The 19,862-nt window shown below is 33.0% G+C and overlaps 1 protein-coding gene across 1 annotated transcript in view; it reads left to right on the top strand.

The window, feature by feature from the left end:
• The first annotated feature begins 3,020 nt into the window (after positions 1-3,020).
• 5-ht2a (5-hydroxytryptamine (serotonin) receptor 2A) overlaps positions 3,021-19,862 on the top strand; it is a 65,753-nt gene continuing 48,911 nt past the window's right edge. Inside the window, exons 1-2 of the mRNA XM_026629034.2 lie at positions 3,021-3,779; positions 5,766-5,868. Of these exons, the coding sequence (XP_026484819.1) occupies positions 3,095-3,779; positions 5,766-5,868 (788 nt within the window). The 5' untranslated portion in view covers positions 3,021-3,094. The remainder of the gene's footprint in view (positions 3,780-5,765; positions 5,869-19,862) is intronic.

The following is a 19,862-nucleotide window of genomic DNA, read 5'->3' as shown; positions in this document are numbered from 1 at the left end:
TCGATTTTCAGGATCATGAATGATTCTTCATCCACCACTCACCACCACCATCATTGCACCATCCTTAAGTGTAATCCCATCTATCACGTCTTATCCTAAAAGTGCGGTCGTATTAACTGACTGGGTGACGCACGTTCCAATCGATTTGTACCTGCAAGCGCATCAATACTTCTTACAATGGTGACAGATTGGGTCATTATTCGCACAGGCAGTCCTGATTGCACTACCTGAAATAATCAAAGCAAATCAAACCTTTATAGCAAATGAAAACTTGTATACAAATCATTGCTATAATGTGCATAGTAAAGAAATTACTGAGTATATGTTTTTTGGCCACCTCCGTGGTCGAGTAGTGTGTACACAGGTTTTCATGGGTACGCCACTCCGAGGTCCCGGCTTCGATTCCCGGCCGAGTCGATGTAGAAAAAGTTCATTAGTTTTCTATCTTGTCTTCGGTCTGGGTGTATGTGGTACCGTCGTTACTTCCGATTTTCCATAACACAAGTGCTTTAGCTACTTACATTGGGATCAGAGTAATGTATGTGATGCTGTAAAATATTTATTTATTTATATTTATGTTGAATTTCGGAAACAAGATTGTAATGAGCTTTAATAATAACTTTTCTTTGACAATTATGAGATTTTTCTTAATCGAATTTCTTTGTATTTTCGTTTTCATTGTTACTATATTTCTCTTATATACATTTCGAGCAAAACATAACATTATTTAGTATTACGTATGAAGGTATTGGCTATTCGACAAATATTAGGAATAAGCCTAAGCTGGGAACAAATCTTAGTGGCCTACAGGTACAAATACTTTGTTAACGTTTACAAAAAGAAATTCGTTCAAACATCTTCATCGAAATATAAATGGACAAGGACAAAATATATAATAATATTCTTATTGTTACGTTTTCTTCAAATTTCAATACGAGTAATGATCCAAATTATGCAAGTCTGCAAAATCATAAATAGTTCCATATTTAAATATTTGTTGTCCTCATTTCAATATACACTACAAAAGCATGTCATTTCCTTAGCAATTCATCTGTCATCCTGGGGCTGCGAGATAGGAATGTCTTAGAATTGCGAAACTTGGCTTTATAGGTAGTCAAGTAGCGACCCTGTTCGACTTTATTCAGGTATAATAAAAGCTCCATCTTCGTGTGTTTAGAGGACGTCTATTAGACTAATATTTGTACGTTTTTTAAACATTTTCAAAAATAAAAATTGGACTTTTACGTGCATAAATTTAAGTAAATCCTTCTTAGAAGTGATACTGTAGTATTTGTATGTTTTAATCAATAAGCAATAATTATTTATATAAAGTTTACATACTACAAATATACGATTTTAAACTTCCTTTTATACAGAATTATAAAATCTAAAACTGTAAAAGATATTATCTTTGCGACATTCTTTAAATTATTATAATAAATGTTCATTATATCAGTTTTTTATAAAACTAGCGATCCGCCCCGTCTTCGCCCAGGTGCAATGATGAGACTAAATATACTACAGATTTTTATTTAAATCAATATTTTCGAAGATATTACAGATTTAAAATGCAGGGACATAGCGGCTTGTATTATCTAATGACAAAAAACTATGAAAGTTGTTGTATAAAGACATTCTGTAGTATATTTTTAGTATTAGCATTGCACCCGTGCGAAGCCGGGGCGGGTCGCTAGTGATAAAATAAAAAGGGATCTTATGTCACAATCGACGCTCTTACTCTTAATGAGCCCTGTGGAATTATATCTTTATGTCATGATGGTGGCAAAAGGCCTGACAGTTTGACACTGGTTCCTTGATGGGACGCTACATGTATTGACGTACTGGCCCCGCCTCATATCAGGGAAACAGTGTTAAGAACCGGCGCCACTGTGACTGAAAAGCTGAAACGAACAAACGATCCAAATATTCGTCTCTAATTTCAAATTATTTATTTGTTCATTTACAGTTGAAACACTAACCTTGGAGTAATAATGCAAAAACATTAATTAAAAATGTAAAACCTTATTATTGCCTCCACTGGTGACTGCTGTGATGGCGGTGGCTGGTTATTTTTTTCCCAGAGGATCGGAATTGAGATTTAGCATTGAAAATGCTGCTAGCATTCTTGCCACCGTTCCACGGGGATATGATTTGTACAGTATCTATTTTAAATTTTTATTTGTGTATGATTAAATTATTAATTTTTATGTAAATAATAGAGTTTTTAACTTATAAAAAAAGGAATAATTATTTTAAACATTGCTTTTTTGATTCTCACAGATATTACATACAAGCGTTACAACAAAAATATTATTTAAATTCGTTTAAAATAATTACGGGTTCTAAGCATTTGCGTTGCAAAGCTCACGGTTGAGACTGAATATAATATTTCTTTTTCTTTACATAATTGTTAAAATAACATAATCTAATAAAAATTGACCTGACTAAATTAAATGAGTAGTCCTGAAAATTGTTAAATTTTGAATATTTTTTTTGTAGAACTACCTACCTAACTAGAAATACCTACTAAATGCGTCATTTTAGTCACATTACGTCATTACCAAAATTATTCATGTATTTTGGTAAGAGTTGCCTTTAAAACCTATCGGACTTTCAAGGAATTATCCGATTATTTTATAAATTAGCATAAAGCAAACGTTAACGAACTTTGGCAAATGTTTGGCCAAATCCTACACATTATACCACATTAATATGCCAAGTTGAGCTCGACTTTAACATTATCGACTACACCAGTTACCCAGCGAAATGCACGAGAAGGAAACCTAGTTAAATCCCATTCCCTTTTCGAACGACAAAGAGAAAAACTAATTACTGCTGGTAAAAAATTACCCGTAGCTCTCTTTGTTTTGTTTACTTAGCTTAAGTCTTTGTATTTCAGAAAGAAAGGCTGATAATTTAAAAAAAGGAACGACTTTAGTTTAATCTAAACGATTTGATTATCTGTTTTCGTAACTTAAAGGCATTTTTAACAGCTTTTATATTCCCTTGTTTCAGGTACTTGAAAATGATATAAAAAGCAATAGAGAACAGTATGATGTTTCAAGAAAGGGTGACCTAATATCGCATAAATGGAATGAGACTTCCGGCTATGAGGAATTTTACTTATCTGGATTCAACGGTAGATGATTTGAAATGCCAATTGATTTCTGGCAAGAGCTGTGTAAACGAACCCGTTTCATCGGGTCTTGAATGTATCAGCTACGGAAATTCTATAGACTTCAACTGTGAATTGAATTTAGACATTCAAAATGAAACCTCTTATAGTTGTTTCAAATGCTCAAATGATTCTCTGGATACAAATATCAACGTCACTCTATGTAACACTAGATTCAAGCTGAACATGATGACTGTTTTATTCGAAAGTGCGTTGAAAAAAATCTGGTTGAGGATACCAGAATTGGGTGTATGCGATTGGAGTACATTGTTCTGTTATGATGACGTATCAAATCGGACGTTATACATTGACGGTTTTAACGAAAGTACTAAGAATATTGTGTATGAGAATTATCAATGTAGATGGGACTACGATAATGGCACGCGAGACAGGGTGTATAGTGATGCAGGGTACGAATGGAGTTTCTTGTTTGTGATATTGTTTATAGTGGCCGGTGGTGTTGGCAATATTTTAGTGTGTCTAGCTGTGTGTTTGGATAAGCGATTGCAAAATGTAACAAACTATTTCCTGTTATCATTGGCGATTGCTGATTTACTAGTCAGTCTGTTCGTGATGCCGATGGGAGCTATTCCGGGATTTTTAGGTAAGTGTCCAATACGCTATCATATCACAAATGCTATTGTAACTTAGTTCATTTTTATTTTCTTTGAAAAAGTAACTCTTCGTTACTCTGTATATTCTTTCAGCGATTACATGCAAATTAAGTGTTTTCACGTTTTTTTTTTTATATTTTTGCATAAATTGCGCAACAGACGCTAGCCGCGTTGCTTTATTTCGAAAATATTTGAAACTCTACCCTCAGTATTATGTTAATAATATTTTCTGGTGCAGTTTATAGTATGTACACAAATTTAAGTATATATTTTGTATTTGTAGTTTTACTTAATCGTGTCGTACACGATGATACAACTATAATGATTTATTATAAATATTAAAAAATCCCTTACACTACACACTTATAATACTATAAAGGCTTTCTCTTAATTTTTATTAATTATATCTTAATATGATATTACCAAATCCGGCAGTATTTTATTTTAGAATACTGTAACCTTTCCATAATATTTTATTTCATATAGATAGCCTGATAAAGCGTGATTTGAAATATCAGTTAAAAAAATAAAAATAAAACAGGATTTTACGAGGTATGATTATTTTTTGGGGCTGTCTGGAAATCCGTATAGTCCTACTAACTGTCAGGGTTATAATATATTTATTGTCTAAGATTTGCGTTGATAATAAATTACGAAGAAAATATTGTAAGAGATTACAAAACGATTTGTTGGGGCAGATTGTTTTATTTAGATGTGACTTTTTTACGAAATAACTATTCATATAAGATATAATTATGTTCGTCGATTAATCAAAAGGTTTTTTGTTAATTTTAATATAGAAAAGGAGAAATCCATATGGGCCATTTTATGGTAAGATCATCTCCATCTCTAGAATTTAAGAGAAATATTAATCATTATAACCTCGGCCTTCAGATAAACGGGATCATTAAAATTTGACTTGTACCTGTAGCTACATTACAACACTCACTTCAGCAGCAATATGTGGTACTTACTCAGACGGGTTTGATCACATTCCTTGTTCCAGAATTTTATTAAAAAAAATCAGAAAATTCAGTAATTATTTAGTAATGTATTAAATATTGCTGATATACAACTGGAAATGGATTGCTATAATTATATTAATAATAAAAATGTAATGGAGAATAATACAAGGAGGTAACGCAAAGACGCACGTATAATAAAACAACTCACATTACCTTAACCTCCATTATATTAAAACCACTCGATACATATATTACTTATAACTTTAACAGCAAAGTCAGCAAATATCCGTCCTTCCTAGTTTGTCCTCCATCTTTTTCTCCCCAGTTAAAAATCCCGCGCTTCTCCGTGCCAGGCAGTACCAGCTCGCCTCGCCACGCCACGAGACGGAAGAGACGGGAGTGTCACAACACGGTGTCGATAACCGAATCAATAATCATACTTCATACATGTTATTTCAATTTTAAAAAAAACGTATTTAAAAGTCAAAGCAGTACTAAATATTATTATTTCAATTAAAATTATATAAGTATATTTAAAAAATCATGACACACGGAGGGACGGAGGAAAAAGTCTTTAATGAAAGAAATGAAATAATAGTATGTGTTCCTTAGTAATTAGTGGTAACTTTAGTATAGAGTAATACCGTCATACTGTGAGTCGTTACTGGGTAAAAGTAAGAAAGAAATATTTTAAAAAATAAGTCAAAATAAAATTATTATGAAAAGTTTTAATTTGTGGTGTTGATTGTTAATTCTTTAAATTTGACTTTGGTAATGTCTTTAAAATAATCCTTTTATAAACTTCTGTTCAAGAAATAATTTCCCTTAATTATTTTTCCGTAATTTCCATTTTTAATTTTTTCATTGTTCTAAATTTGAAAGAAAACGAGTTCGTTGCTTTTTTAATCATTGGTAGTTGCATGTTTTCTAGATCTATATGACGTACTAAATTTCTGAATTTAATAATCATTCTTAAATCGATGCAATAAATATGAAATTCCTGTGTCCCAGGTTATTGGCCTCTGGGCGTAGTGTGGTGCAACGTGTACGTGACATGTGACGTGCTCGCGTGTTCCGCAAGCATCATGCATATGTGCTTTATCAGCATCGGCAGGTTCGTATTTCAACGTATTTAAGTTTGAATTTTCAAATTTGTTTTGTGTACTTATGTCATTATGATAAATGTAGAAGTTCCTGATAGCTGTTGCTTAGTCATTTTGAAAAATTGAAAAAAATAAATGTGTTTTTGTTTTTATAAGGATAACGTAGACGATATAACCTAATATTTTAGACAATTTACATTTGTTTAAGCCGTAATCATACTTTGAATTTATTTAAGTGCGCCCAATGAGATATCTCGTTAGAAATGTTATACAGAAACGCTTCGAATTTTCTTAACTATTTTTTTGTTAACCTAATACAGGTTGTCTATAGATTAATGTCAATATTGCTATACTTATTTTTATAATTTAAACCGTAATTATTTTATTAGAAGACTTCCATACCAAGCTTTACCCCCAAACTTACCTTTTTTAAAATACGCTGAAATGAATGTTTTTTATACATTGCGATTACGCAAGATTCCGAATTTACTCACTTCAAAGATTAAAAAACAAAATTCTATACTTAATTTAACCAAATTGATTAATGGTTTTCAAAAAAGGTTTTACAACTGTCTTAAATTCCTTAACACAAGTCTACGTACGGATTTTAATATTTCTATTTTATTGAACAACATTTTAAAATTTTATAAATGAAATTTTTAAACGACGTATTGACAATCATTGCTTATCATTATTATTGTCATTATATTTTTTATATTGTATTTTGTGTTCAATCGCTTCAAGTCAACAACTTTACGTATCAATTGAATATAAGTTTACGTAAAGATTGTTTATTGTATTGAAATAATCATAGAATTTAAAGGCACAAGCGTTCAGTGATAGATGCTCATTGACTGTCTTAAAGGCAAGTGAGTACTATTCCAGACATTAAAAACTAAGTGTAAAATATTAAAGTCTCCCAACGCAATCCTTTCGCCGGAAAAAGCTGTGAGATCGCATGTAAAACTTATCTGTAAAAAGTCATTTATTTTATTTAGTTGGTATCTATGGAAGTACCTCTTAAACAAATTGTTATTTTCTAATTACTTCTCTAACAATTTTTTTTACTAAAAAAAAGCCTTTTCTATATTAGACATCTTTACCTCTACAATAAATCAAAATATATAAAACTCTTCCGTTACTCAGTGATTGAGTGACTGAGTGACTGACAGACAACGCACAGCCTAAACCACTGGACCTAGAGACTTGAAATTTGGCAGACGTATACCTTGAGTATCCTAGAGGTGTACTAAGAAGGGATTTTTCAAAATTCCCACGGGATGGGGAATAAATGGGATTTATATTTTCGAACCAAAGCAGCTCTATCTCACTCACCCCATAATTCACACACACACACACACACACACTCACCATAATTATTAGGGGTTTCAAATTTAGCATGCAAGTAGGTTATAACAACAACTAAAAACTGTTTTTAGGATATTTCGGAATTCCTAAGGGACAGGGAATTAACGGGAATTGTATTTTTTTCTTGAAAGTCTGTAGTCCTAGAAACTTGAAATTTGGTATGAAGATAGTTATTATAGCACAATAAACTAAAAAAAACTGAAAATCATGATTTTTTTATTTTTATTTGTTTATAAAATAAACCAATATAAATTGATCCCACACTGCGTACATTTTGCTTAGGAAAATGTTTACATTTTACATTGGAAAATTTAAAAAACTTGAAAAGTATCTTCAAGCATCGTTCCCTTTTGGTAGATCTATGAGCTATTTACCTACCTATAAATATGTATATGGGACCCTCGGTCCACGAGTCCGACTCGCACTTTATTAGGTAGGTTAGTTTCAATTGAATAGTTACTTTTAGGTTTATTTTATTTTTAGTTGGTTTCTTTTTAGTTCGTAATTAGGTTTGCAGGTTAAAGTTGAATAAAATCGTGTCTCTGCATTTCGTTAAAATGATTCAGAAAACACACCTCAGAAAATATGTTTGCAAATCCTTACCTTACCTTACTTCCATACTATACTATACTTTACTTACTTAATATTATAAATGCAAAAGTAACTTTGTCTGTCTGTCTGTCTCGCTTTCACGCCAAAACTACTGGACCGATTTAAATTAAATTTGGTACACATATAGTCTAGGGCCTGAGAAAGGACATAAGCTACTTTTTATTTGGAAAAATGTGCTGTAAAGGGATGAAAATAAAGGTAGTAAAGATGTTGAAAGTATTGACATTTTTAGAACTAGAAGCATAAAACTTATATTTTAGGCTGTACACTTATAAACTAACATATCATGACACCCACTAAGGAGGGAATTTTGGAAATTGTACCCCTAAAGGGGTGAAATAGGGGTTGAACGTTTGTATGGAAGTCCGTAATTTTTTAAGTTAGATACATGAAACTTTATTTTTGGGATACTGATTAAAAATGAGTTGATACGTATTTAAGCATTTCTAGATATTTTACGCCTAAGGAGGGAAATAGGGTTAACATTTCGTATACAGGTTAGTCTGGTAGTCCGTCATTTTGTTATTTATTCAGTTATTTTTATTGATTAAGTGAGCCAGTGTAACACAGGCGTAAGGGACATAGCATCTTAGCGCATTGGCGATTTAAGGAATGATTAATATTTCTTACAGCGCCAATGCCTTCTTCTCCTTAGTCTAGCTGTGGGGTTATGCTTCAGTGTTTGTTAAAAGCAGTTTAATTAATACAGTATTGTATTATTCCGGTTTGAGGGGTGAGTGAGCCAGTGTAACTACATGCACGTGGATCATAACATCTTCGTTCCGAAGGTTGGTGGCGCATTGGTGAAGTAAGGAATGGTTAATATTTCTTACAGCGTCATTGTCTATGGGCGGTGGTGACCACTTAGCATCAGGTGGCTCATTTGCTCGTCCGCCTACCAATATTATAAAAAAGTCATAGAAAAATAAACTAAAATGTTTTTTTTTAATATCGCTTTTTTTATTTCGTTTATTCGCAAACAACTAGCAAATGAAATAGCCCGAAGGCGATCGTTTCATTCCCACGGAATGCTTGGCGAGTTAATATAAATTTTCGTGTATAAATTCATAAAATGTATTTAAGGTATACTAACCATCTTCATACAAAAGTTTCTTTAATATTTATATTTCTGTTTTTCTTTTGTAAAACCGTTAAACATTGCTCAACAAACGAGTCGTGCAATTTTACGCGAAACTTTGCAGTTGGGTTATAATCTTGTGTGCTTCTCGAATGATTTACCAAATAAATGTATTTTTACTGTGTGAATATTTACGTAACTTTAAACATAAAATTATAGTGGTGGTGAGTTTCCCTTTAACTCAATTTTTGTACGGAATCCCTTTAAAATATAATTTACAGGTAATAATTATAATCTTTGTCGCAAAATTCATTCAAATTATATTTAAATTATAAAAAAAATGAATTAAATGAAAAAAATATAAAAAAAACGTAGGTATGACATGTTCTGAATGTTAACTTAGTGTCTTCGATAAAAAGAACGTCATTATTTGTCATAATAAAAAAATAAAATCACTTTTATGAAAATACTTTCATCAAAGCGTTCTAATAGAAAAAGGTCGTATCGCAATCTTTACGACTTCAACCGGCTTATCTGAATCATAGAGTTGAGCTAATAGCCGTTACTGATAAAGGACCTTTTTGTTCTACAAACGAAATTTTCCTGTTGGTACTTCTTTGAAAGTTCCTTTAAATATATTTTATTTTGTGTTCAATATTTTACTACGACGAATTTAATAAAAGTATTTAAATATACAAGAAATTAATTATTATTTCTCGCTGTTGTTGTTACGATATTTTTTATTAAAACATAAACGCTTCCCTTGGGCAATTATCATGTACACTCCTATTACAAATTAACGCTTTGTTGGAATAGGAAACAATATTAGATGCTAGCTATCCCAGTCTTCACGAGGGCACAATGAAGGTACATATTTATAAAACGTAGTATTAAATAAATGATATAATTGAATTAGCATCGTATCTTATGCATCGATAAATGCATCTTAAAGAATGCATTTTATTTCAATTAGTACAAGTTTAATATCAAATATTCTAAATTCAAATGAGAAGTTAATTGAAGTCAATAGAAACGACCAATAACAACACGCCAAACTTTTTAATACTTATATTTGAAATCCAGTAACAGTCGGTCTTGGTTACTTGGTGATAAGGCTTTGTGCAAGACTGTCTGGGTACCTACCCACTCATCAGATATTCTACCGCGTATAATATACTTAGCGTTACTGTATTTTGGTTTGATTCAGGTAATGTGACTACAGACTCATTGGCATAACATCTTAATTCCCATAGTTGGCGTGCATTGCCAAGTAAAATAAAAAATAATAATCCCATTCATTGTGTACTTATAAAGTACAGGACGGTAGTCTTCCTTGATAATGTTCTCCGTTCAACGAGTTTCCTCAATGTGTTTACGCTTAAAATTATCACAGAATCCCGCTAACTGCTCCATTTTGTAGAGATTCGTATGTAAATGTCGTTCTTGCGAGGCGGTAAATAGTTTCCACTAACATTAAGGCGGTATTCTGCTGGATAATAAACCTTTAGTAAACATACATATTTATATTTATTTGATTTATAACCAATGAAAATCCGTGCTTAGTGTCATGCCAGTTACCCGTATACCAATATAAAAAAAGCTAAATGTCATATGATTTTAAGTACATATATGTCCTTTTTTGCCAGAATTTTTATTTGTTTTTCTACTGTTTTATTCTCTCTTTTGCCTTTTGATTTACATCTAGTTCTAATATTGCTTCGGTTAAACGTTAAGCTAATATTGCTATTTATATATCGAAACTATCAAAAAGTTTGACTAGGATTTATTTATTTTTTATCGTACATACTGGCAACATCAGTATGACAGAAGAACACGTGATAACCAAAAAGTATCAGAATTGATGGAATATAAAAATATATATTACTAACGTAAAGGACTAGTCATGTCTGGTAAGGAGTTCGTTCGATATATATATGTTTGTCTGCAATGTCTGCGGATTTCATCCGACAAATAGACAAGAAGCATACTTCTTTAAAAATCAAAATATATTTTATTCAATTTGTAGTAATTTAACAGGATTATATGAGAGCCGAGTTGGCCCAGTTGTCAGAACGCGTGCATCTTAACCGACGATTTTGGGTTCAAACCGAGGCGGGCACCATTGAATTTTCATGTGCTTAATTTGTGTTTATAATTCATCTCGGGCTCGGTGGTGAAGGAAAACATCGCGAGGAAAACTGTATGTTTCTTGATGTTGAAATTTCAACGAAATTCTGCTACATGTGTATTCCACCAACCCGCATTGGAGTATCGTGGTTGAATAATCTCCAAATCTTCTCCTCAAAGGCAGAGGAAGCCTTAGCCCAGCAATGGGAAATTTACAGGCTGCTAATGTAAAATGTAATGTAAATATGACACGTAATCCTAGTAAGCTGCAACAAATTCAGTACTTTTCCACCATTTCAAACATAATTATGCCAATTAAATAAAACTGAATTTATAATATTACATGATTCTTAAATTCAAAATATGATATAATCAATTGACGTAAACGAGTAAGAACTAACGATTAGTAAGTTTTTTCCGGTTCTTGTCGTAGAATCTACATTCCAACCGGTGACATCCTTAAATTACATTCATTTTACATTCGTGATCTAATTGGAGGTTCAATCCGATACGACTGGAAGGAGATCTTTACGAGAATTCTAATGAAAAATTCTCAGGAAAATATGGTAAAAAACGATAACTTTTTATTTGACTGACCTCCGTTTGAATCCAGTACCTCTGAATTTTGCGTCCTTATAAGTTACAGATAAGTCAAATAATACCACTAAACCAATTGTACCAGTGCGTGAAACATGTAACTGAAATTAATTCGAAAGAGTCCATTAGGTTTCTTAGTCATGTTCACTAAGGTTACAACTTAGTTTAGAGTGTTAATACTATCTCAAAATAAGGAAAATTGGTATAAAAAATCTTTCCATAATAATTCCATTCTATCAGCGTTTGGACAAACTTGTCGGGGTCACGGATCCCATTACAGTATGTAAGCGCATGTTATCGTACGACAAATATATTTTATCGATTGGGGTTATTGTGTTACGTGCCTTATTTCGAGGATATAATCTTTTTAATTCCCATCGGAGCAGCGTGGTTTCTACCAAGCTTAAAATCTTCTCCTCGAGCTACAGTAGTTTTATTTTTATTAGTTATACGAAGGCCGAAATTGCGGGCTTAAAATGTTATTTAAAATAAGGAAAGCCTCACGACGTTTTTAAATGGATACACAGCGGATCAAGATCACCATCAAAATATTAATCAATGTCAATAAAATAATTTGAAAAATCTTGCAAATTATTCATTTAAAGTTAATATTTACGCCAGGTTAATTCCAATGTACAGTGTTCTTTAGTCAGTTTAAGATACACTATTGGTGGAACTACAAAGACAAATTCTGTTATAAGTTTTAAATGAGGCAAAAGTTGTCGTTGATATTTAGCAACAAATAAACAAACAGTGATGTTAAGGGCCGAAGATCGGGCTCAGAGGCGCGCCTTGGGGTAGGCCTATGTCCAGTAGCGGAATAATACAGGGTGATCATGATGATGATGATGAAACAAAGTCCAAAAAGTCCCGCCAGGTATAAAAGAATTTGAAGAAATTTACATAGAGCTCGTGCAACACTTCGTAAAGAATAGTTGGACTTGTCAAAAAAAAATTACTTTGCGAAAAAATAATAAGCCCCTTCTACGCACTTATAGATGCACATTGTGCAAATACTTAGATATGTCTATTTAATTAATAATTGTATTTATTAATTAATTTACTAAACGAAATGTGACTTCTTAAAGTTATGTTCATTTTAATGTATGTAAAATTCATATTTTCAGGCAATAATTTTATAATCATTTCTTTCTGTAGTAAAGTCCTCACTGCGCCCAGAATGAGCTAATAAGTTCTTTGTGTTCATAATTCGTGTCACGCTAGAAGGAAAACTTTGTTAAAACATCTGCGTATTTCATGTTATTTAGAACAAACTTAATATAATTTGTATAAAGAAATTAAGAAAAAAAAAATAAGTGGACAAAAGCGAGTTTATTGCATTAAGCAATATAATTCAAACGACGCTGAGCAAGAGTAAAGATGTACGAAATTGCAAACCATAAAAGTTTACAGCATAATACGAACAAAAACAATACTACATTCCTATACTACAATTAAAAGTAAAAAAAAACCCACTTCTGGTCTAAGGCAGATTTCGTCACGATATTTTGCTTCACCGCTGAGTACGACATAGACTTGTGCGGGTTTGAACCCGTCATCATCGGTTAAAATGAACGCATTCGAACCACTGGGTCATGTTTGTGCTCCTATAACAAAAATGGGATAGATTTAAAATGTCTGTTCGCATCATGATCCCGATCCCTTGGGCTATTGTCGTCCCACTCATAACACAAGTGATAAGTTTAAAAGATGGGGCAAATAGGAATATTAGGGATTCCTTAATTAATTTGGGGCATTGCTAGTATTCTTTATAAAAAAAAATGTATCGCTGCAGCGTAATATTGAGTTTGTGCCTCAAATATAAACTATTTTTTTATGAATTACACTCTTCATTTTTCTCTTATTTGTATTATTATATTATTATTATACGTCTTATTTGAGTGGCATTAAATCCTTCTTCCAGAATTTAAAAATAAATATATGTTTATTTATAGCATTCATTGATTTCTTATTCGTTTAAAAATAATTTAAAAACCACCGTTTTCTTCCAAAGCTTTCTGTCACGAGACGTTCTAATAGGCATCAGCTTATTAAATAACACAATACCGAGGGATCCTACGGCTTATTTTTACGTAATGGATGCACGTAAACCGCGATTCAGCCCGTCTGTCGCCTAATGAGACAGATTTACGACACTTCTCCCCAAACACCGGGTAGGAGGGGTGTTTTTTTTATAATATATTTAGGTGGACGAGCAAATGGGCCACCTGATGGAATAGGAAATATTAACGCTAATGATACGTCCCTTGTGCCTGTATTTACACTGGCTCACTCACCCTTCAAACCGGTACACAAGAATAATAAGTATTGCTGATGGCGCTAGAATATCTGGTGGCCGAATGCGATCTTAATGACAGTTATTTTTATGCAGTTTATGCTATGACTATGACGATATCCAATGGCTGGGATGGGACAGATCTATTTGAGTTTCTGTGCTAAGGACGGCCAACGTAGTGATTTTAGTGGCTAGGAATTCCTTTAAGCCGGTTTTTTTCACAAGGTAGGTGAAAAAAAAAGCCATTTCCGTCTCTCAATGTCCAAGAATTTCACAGCAACTCAAAACACAGACAAGAAGTTAAAATTTGGTGTCTGCCCTTCTCATATAGAATCAGATGCTTTGGAACATACTATGAATCGATCATTTATATGAAAAAGTTTTTCGTTAAATTGTTATTTTTTAAATCGAGCTGGGGATTTCGTGGCCTTGGCGCGATTATAATGGCTATTCCGAAATTTATATCTTAATAATGTTGAAAATCCACCTTAAATGTATGCTATGAAGATAAAGTACTTTTATTACATGTTATTACGCCTTTGGTGAGACCGTAAACTGCTGCACGAAGTTCGCTTACAAAATATTATAGATAAACGAAACGGAGCTAATTCCACTCGTAACGTCCCAGTCAGTTAATTTCGTTGCAAAGTCTTTATTACAGATTAGCTGCCGAATTACTTCAATCAGCGCTGCGTCTTCGTTTAATTAAACTTAAGGAATTCGCGACACGAATTTTCGTTTATATTATTTTGATTATATCGAGTTGAATGTTTATTTGCACTTTTACTTACTGTATTCCGGGGCTTAGTGTATTTGTATATATATATATATATATATATATATATATATATATATATATATATATATATATATCATCATATATATAATCTGATAAATCCAGCTATTTATGACATGTAAAATTATATATACTAACTGAAAAAAATACAAAACATACATTCATAAAATTTTTATAAGGTTATTGTAAATTACAATTCATGACATACAGCGTCAGTCGATGCTTTTATATGTGTATTTAAGCAACACACACAGTAAAAATAATATACTTAGAATTATATAAATTAATATTTTTAGACTAAGCTTAAGTTAAACTCAAAATCCATGTTGGCATTTATGCTCTTATTCTCCATCCCGAGTACGGAATAAACTATGAATTTTCAATCAATCGAAAGATTATTTATTTAAGTGGGCATTTATAAGCTCTTTTGAACCGATATTTTAATTAATATTTGATTATTTACACTTAAATGTTATGCTATCACCGGTTTCGAATGTAGATTCTACAGAAAACGATCGGAAAGAAACCCATTAGTTACTCTTTTCCAATAAAATGAAATAAAAAATTATGTCCATCAAATACAATAAAATTGATATAGTAAGTATATCCTGTTTGAAAGTCCACAATTCTACGCTTTTTTATCATGTATAAAGAGACTTCGCTCTAATCTTGTTCTTCTATAATATAGTATGCGCGCGAGGAGCGGGTATTCCAATAAAACATTGGCACTTTAATAAATAAATAAATATTGGACAACATCACATACATTACTCTGATCCCAATGTAAGTAGCTAAAGCACTTGTGTTATGGAAAATCAGAAGTAACGACGGAACCACATACACCCAGACCCAAAACAACATAGAAAACTAATGAACTTTTTCTACATTGACTCGACCGGGAATCGAAACCGGGACCTCGGAGTGGCGACCCATGAAAACCGGTGTACACGCTACTCGACCATGAAGGTCGTCTCTAACTTTATAATTACAATACCATAATAATCAACTTTAACACTATTAAATGTTCGTTAATGTTTGTGTTCAGTCAACTTTGTAATTTTTTATGTAAATACCTTGAGCGTAATAAAATTAAGTTGTAAATATTTTTGTGATTGTTCTTATATGTTGTCTCAATAGTTTATGTTTATCCAATTGTTTATTATTATGTTGTTATGGAATAACAGAGAATCTACTAATATTATGCCTTCAAAATTAATTTAAGCCTGTAATCTCGACCGTACCCTTCAATGTCCATCGTGTCTTCTCCATCGCACGTGACATTGACGAAATAATCTGTGCCCTCACGGCACAAATAAAAGTAAAAATAAAAAACACTATTAAAATAACAGATGATTGATGGAATAATTCCCGATTTAACTATGACGTCGGTGTCAAACGCGAGGATGCTTGCGCACGCTCTTTTGTTCGATAATCTAATGGCTCCCTAGCACTCAAACTGGCCGCCTCTCTAGCGTTTGGCGTTACGTCAGAGTACCCTGCTACCTTCAGGAATTACAGTTTATAAAAATTAATTAAAACATATTATTTGGAGACGGATTACGCTACGCCGTTATGTATATACAGTCATAATCGTGTGTTGTAGTGTTGCATATCGATAGTCCACTATCGATAGATATTGTTAGAGATAGTATCGATAGTCTATCGATAGTACCGATAGTATCGATAGCTCCCCATGAGCAAAACTATCGATAGTATTACTTCTAACCTAAACTATTTATCGATAGTAACAATAGTATCGCTGCTACCAATAGTATTGATCAAAACGATACTATTGATAGTACTATCGATATCCTGAATAGTTTTCGAGGTCAACTATCGATAGTCGAACTATCGATAGTTCTGCAACGCTGGTTTGTTGACTAATATGCCTCATTTATTAGTGTTGTTTTTTTATTTTATTTTATATGTTAACTCAGTTGAGCTTGCCCGCATTTGAAACTGCATTCCACTGGCTGTTTTGAACATCAACATATAAATTGCAATGTAAATAATATAAACTTTATTACAAATCCAAGGCTTTTAAAGATAGTACGAAATCGTTACATTATTATTAATGGCTGTTCTACGAGATGGGATTCTGAATTTGAAATGCATCGAAAACACATCGGAGCAGCTTGGCTCGAGCGCAGGGCCCATCGGTAAGACATTTGAGACTGTTAGTTTTCACATTAAGGACTGAAATAAGTAAATACAAAACGAAATTAAAAAAGAACTATTTTACAAATCACATGTCGTGGTGATAAGAATGCCATTGAATTCTCTCCATCGAATCGCAATTATATTCAACAGACGATCAAACCAGCTCTCCTGACAAGTGGAAGGAATAATGTATACTTCATTTTATATTCGAAAACATTTTAATTTCTACGCCAATATTTTTATAAATATTTATAACAGTCGTAGACAGTTGTAGACGGTCTTTTTCGTCCAAGTCGAGATTTAAATGATGGAACAAATTTCTAATTCGTCATCTTCTAAGCCTAGGCGTTTAATTATTCTCTGTCTGTTTAATCGTTAGTTCGGATAATTTTGCCAATTAGGCCCATAGTGACTTGAACATCATTAAAACTTCTATTGTAATCGAAAAATATTCCAAGAAATAGTATTGTGTACAGTTTTATCCGGAGTTATATATATTTATTTGATTGCGTCGATAGTGGCTAGCTTGTAGCTGGTCTTCGATTCACATCGCAGGTCCAATAAAATGTCTTTCTGTTACGAAATTTTTAGTAAAAGAATTTTATTAAGATCTCGTTCCTTTGTTTTTCGTAAAATAATATTTAAGGAATAAATTCGTAATTCAATCTTTGTTTTTCTGTAAGATCATTAATCATTGCTAATTAAAATGGGTTTCGTGTTGTTTTAAAAAAGTAATCAACCTTTCACGTGTTGACTTTTATCGATGGGTTGGATTTAATTAAAATAATATATTGATTAAAATTATTATATAAGGTATGTTATATTATTTGCAAGATATTATTGAAAGTTGAACCGAGATGGCCCAGTGGTTAAAACGGGTGCATCTTAATCGATTATTGCGGGTTCAAACCCAGGCAAGCACCACTTAATTTTCATGTGCTTAATTTGTGTTTAAATTCATCTCGTACTCGGCGTTGAAGGAAAATATCGTGTGGAAACCTGCATGTGTCTAATTTCAACAAAATTCTGTGACATGTGTATCCACCAACCCGCATTGGATCAGCGAGGTGGAATATGCTCGAAACCTTCTCCTTAAAGGGAGAGGAGGTCTTAGCCTAGCAGTGGGAAATTTACAGGCTGTTAATTTATGTGATTGTATTGAAAGTAAAATTCCCATTCAGTAAAATTTGCGTAAAAACAAGGCAAAATAAAGCAATCATTCGTTTGCACGTAATATCCCATTTATTTGGGATCAGCGTAGTGAGCTTACCGCTTCCATTTTTATCTGTAATTATATCTACAGTTGACTGCCTCGCTGGTGTAGTGGCTAACTTAAAAAACTGCAGATGCCGAGATCTTAGGTTCTAAACTAGGGTTCGATTAATAAAACAAATATTGGGTTTTTCTTGGTCTCCAAGTTGCCATGGGTTACAGTGCCGTTGCTCAGAAGCACCTAAAGCCGTTGGAAATGCGTCAGCTATGCGGTTCAATCGGATTATTTGCGTGCGGAAATAGACATGCTTGCGCACATACTTGTGCACGATAAAATGTGTCTCTTGAGATGATGTCAGTCTCTCTTTACAACGACTGCCGCGGCTGAGATCAGTCAGAATATAGTTTGTATTTTTGTGTCTATAAATTTTTTTTTTTTTTTATAGAATTCTTTTTAAATTTAATTTTACAACATCCGAGGGCTCACAGTTACCCGTGCCTGTTTTGACATTCTACTTTTATAGATTTTGGCGTTTTATATTTTTACTGAACATCAGCAGATCTTCTCTGGACTTTTCTTTTGGACGTCTTCTTGGAAAACGTGGCCCACACTGTCTTTTTTTTCATTTTAATAAGAATAATACTAGCAATGCCCCAAAATTAATTAAGGAATTACTACGATTCCTATTTACCCCTCCTTTTAAGTTTATCACTTGTGTTAGGATTGAGGACGACAATAGCCCAACTGGTCAGGTTCGATCCTGCTACTTTTTACATCGTTAGGCGGCCCGTAAGTCATTGCGCTATTGACGCTTGATATTGATTATTGAGTAACGGTTTCTATAAAATTCTTAACATATATGTTATATATTTTTTCCATGTCGAGCATATAGATTGTCACAATTTCGACCGGTCTTAAACGTAACGTCTACGGCTTTTGCAAAAATATTTTCAACAGCATTTTCATAGTAAAATAGGAATATAAAAAAAAAAAGATAAATTTTGTCTCTAAGCGTGGGCACTGTCACTGGGTAGACCAAATCTCGCCCATGCAATTTTCTTTCTATATGCTCGACAGCCTCTATTCTAAAGGTTCCATTAAAATCCAATCACTGACTACTGGTAAATAAATATTCAGTAACAATTCCATAGATTGGAAAGTCCGGAGTGTTTTGGGCAGCATGTGTTGCTATTGTTTTCTGGTCACGGAGCTACTGATTCGGATACCAATATTTTTTGTGGGAGATTACATTTAATATGGAAACAAGATTTTTTTTAATTAATTGTGCCTATAATTTTACTGGCTCACTTGGTTATGAAACTGAAACGCAACGATACAAAGTAAGGCTTTATGGCGGTAATTTTAATAAATAGTGGATGACAACTATTCAAACGGGCTTGCACAGTACACACACAGCTCTGCAAGTACATGGACTTTTTAATGGTGAGCGGTCATCGCTTACTGCTGTTATTTTTGCGATAGTAAATTTCTTCCTAGATATTTTTTTAGCCGAGATGGCCCAGTGGTTAGAACGCGTGCATCTTAACCGATGATTTCAGGTTCAAACCCAGGCAGGCACCACTGAATGTGCTTAATTTGTGTTTATAATTCATCTCGTGCTCGGCGGTGAAGGAAAACATCGCGAGGAAACCTGCATGTGTCTAATTTCAACGAAATTCTGCCACATGTGTATTCCACCAACCCGCATTGGAGCAGCGTGGTGGAATATGCTCCATACCTTCTCCTCAACGGAAGAGG

The sequence above is a fragment of the Vanessa tameamea genome, chromosome 5, assembly GCF_037043105.1.
Source record: "Vanessa tameamea isolate UH-Manoa-2023 chromosome 5, ilVanTame1 primary haplotype, whole genome shotgun sequence".
Classification (NCBI taxonomy): domain Eukaryota; kingdom Metazoa; phylum Arthropoda; class Insecta; order Lepidoptera; family Nymphalidae; genus Vanessa; species Vanessa tameamea.
Note: the sequence above shows the minus strand (reverse complement) of the source record. Positions and strands in the feature narration are given on the sequence as shown.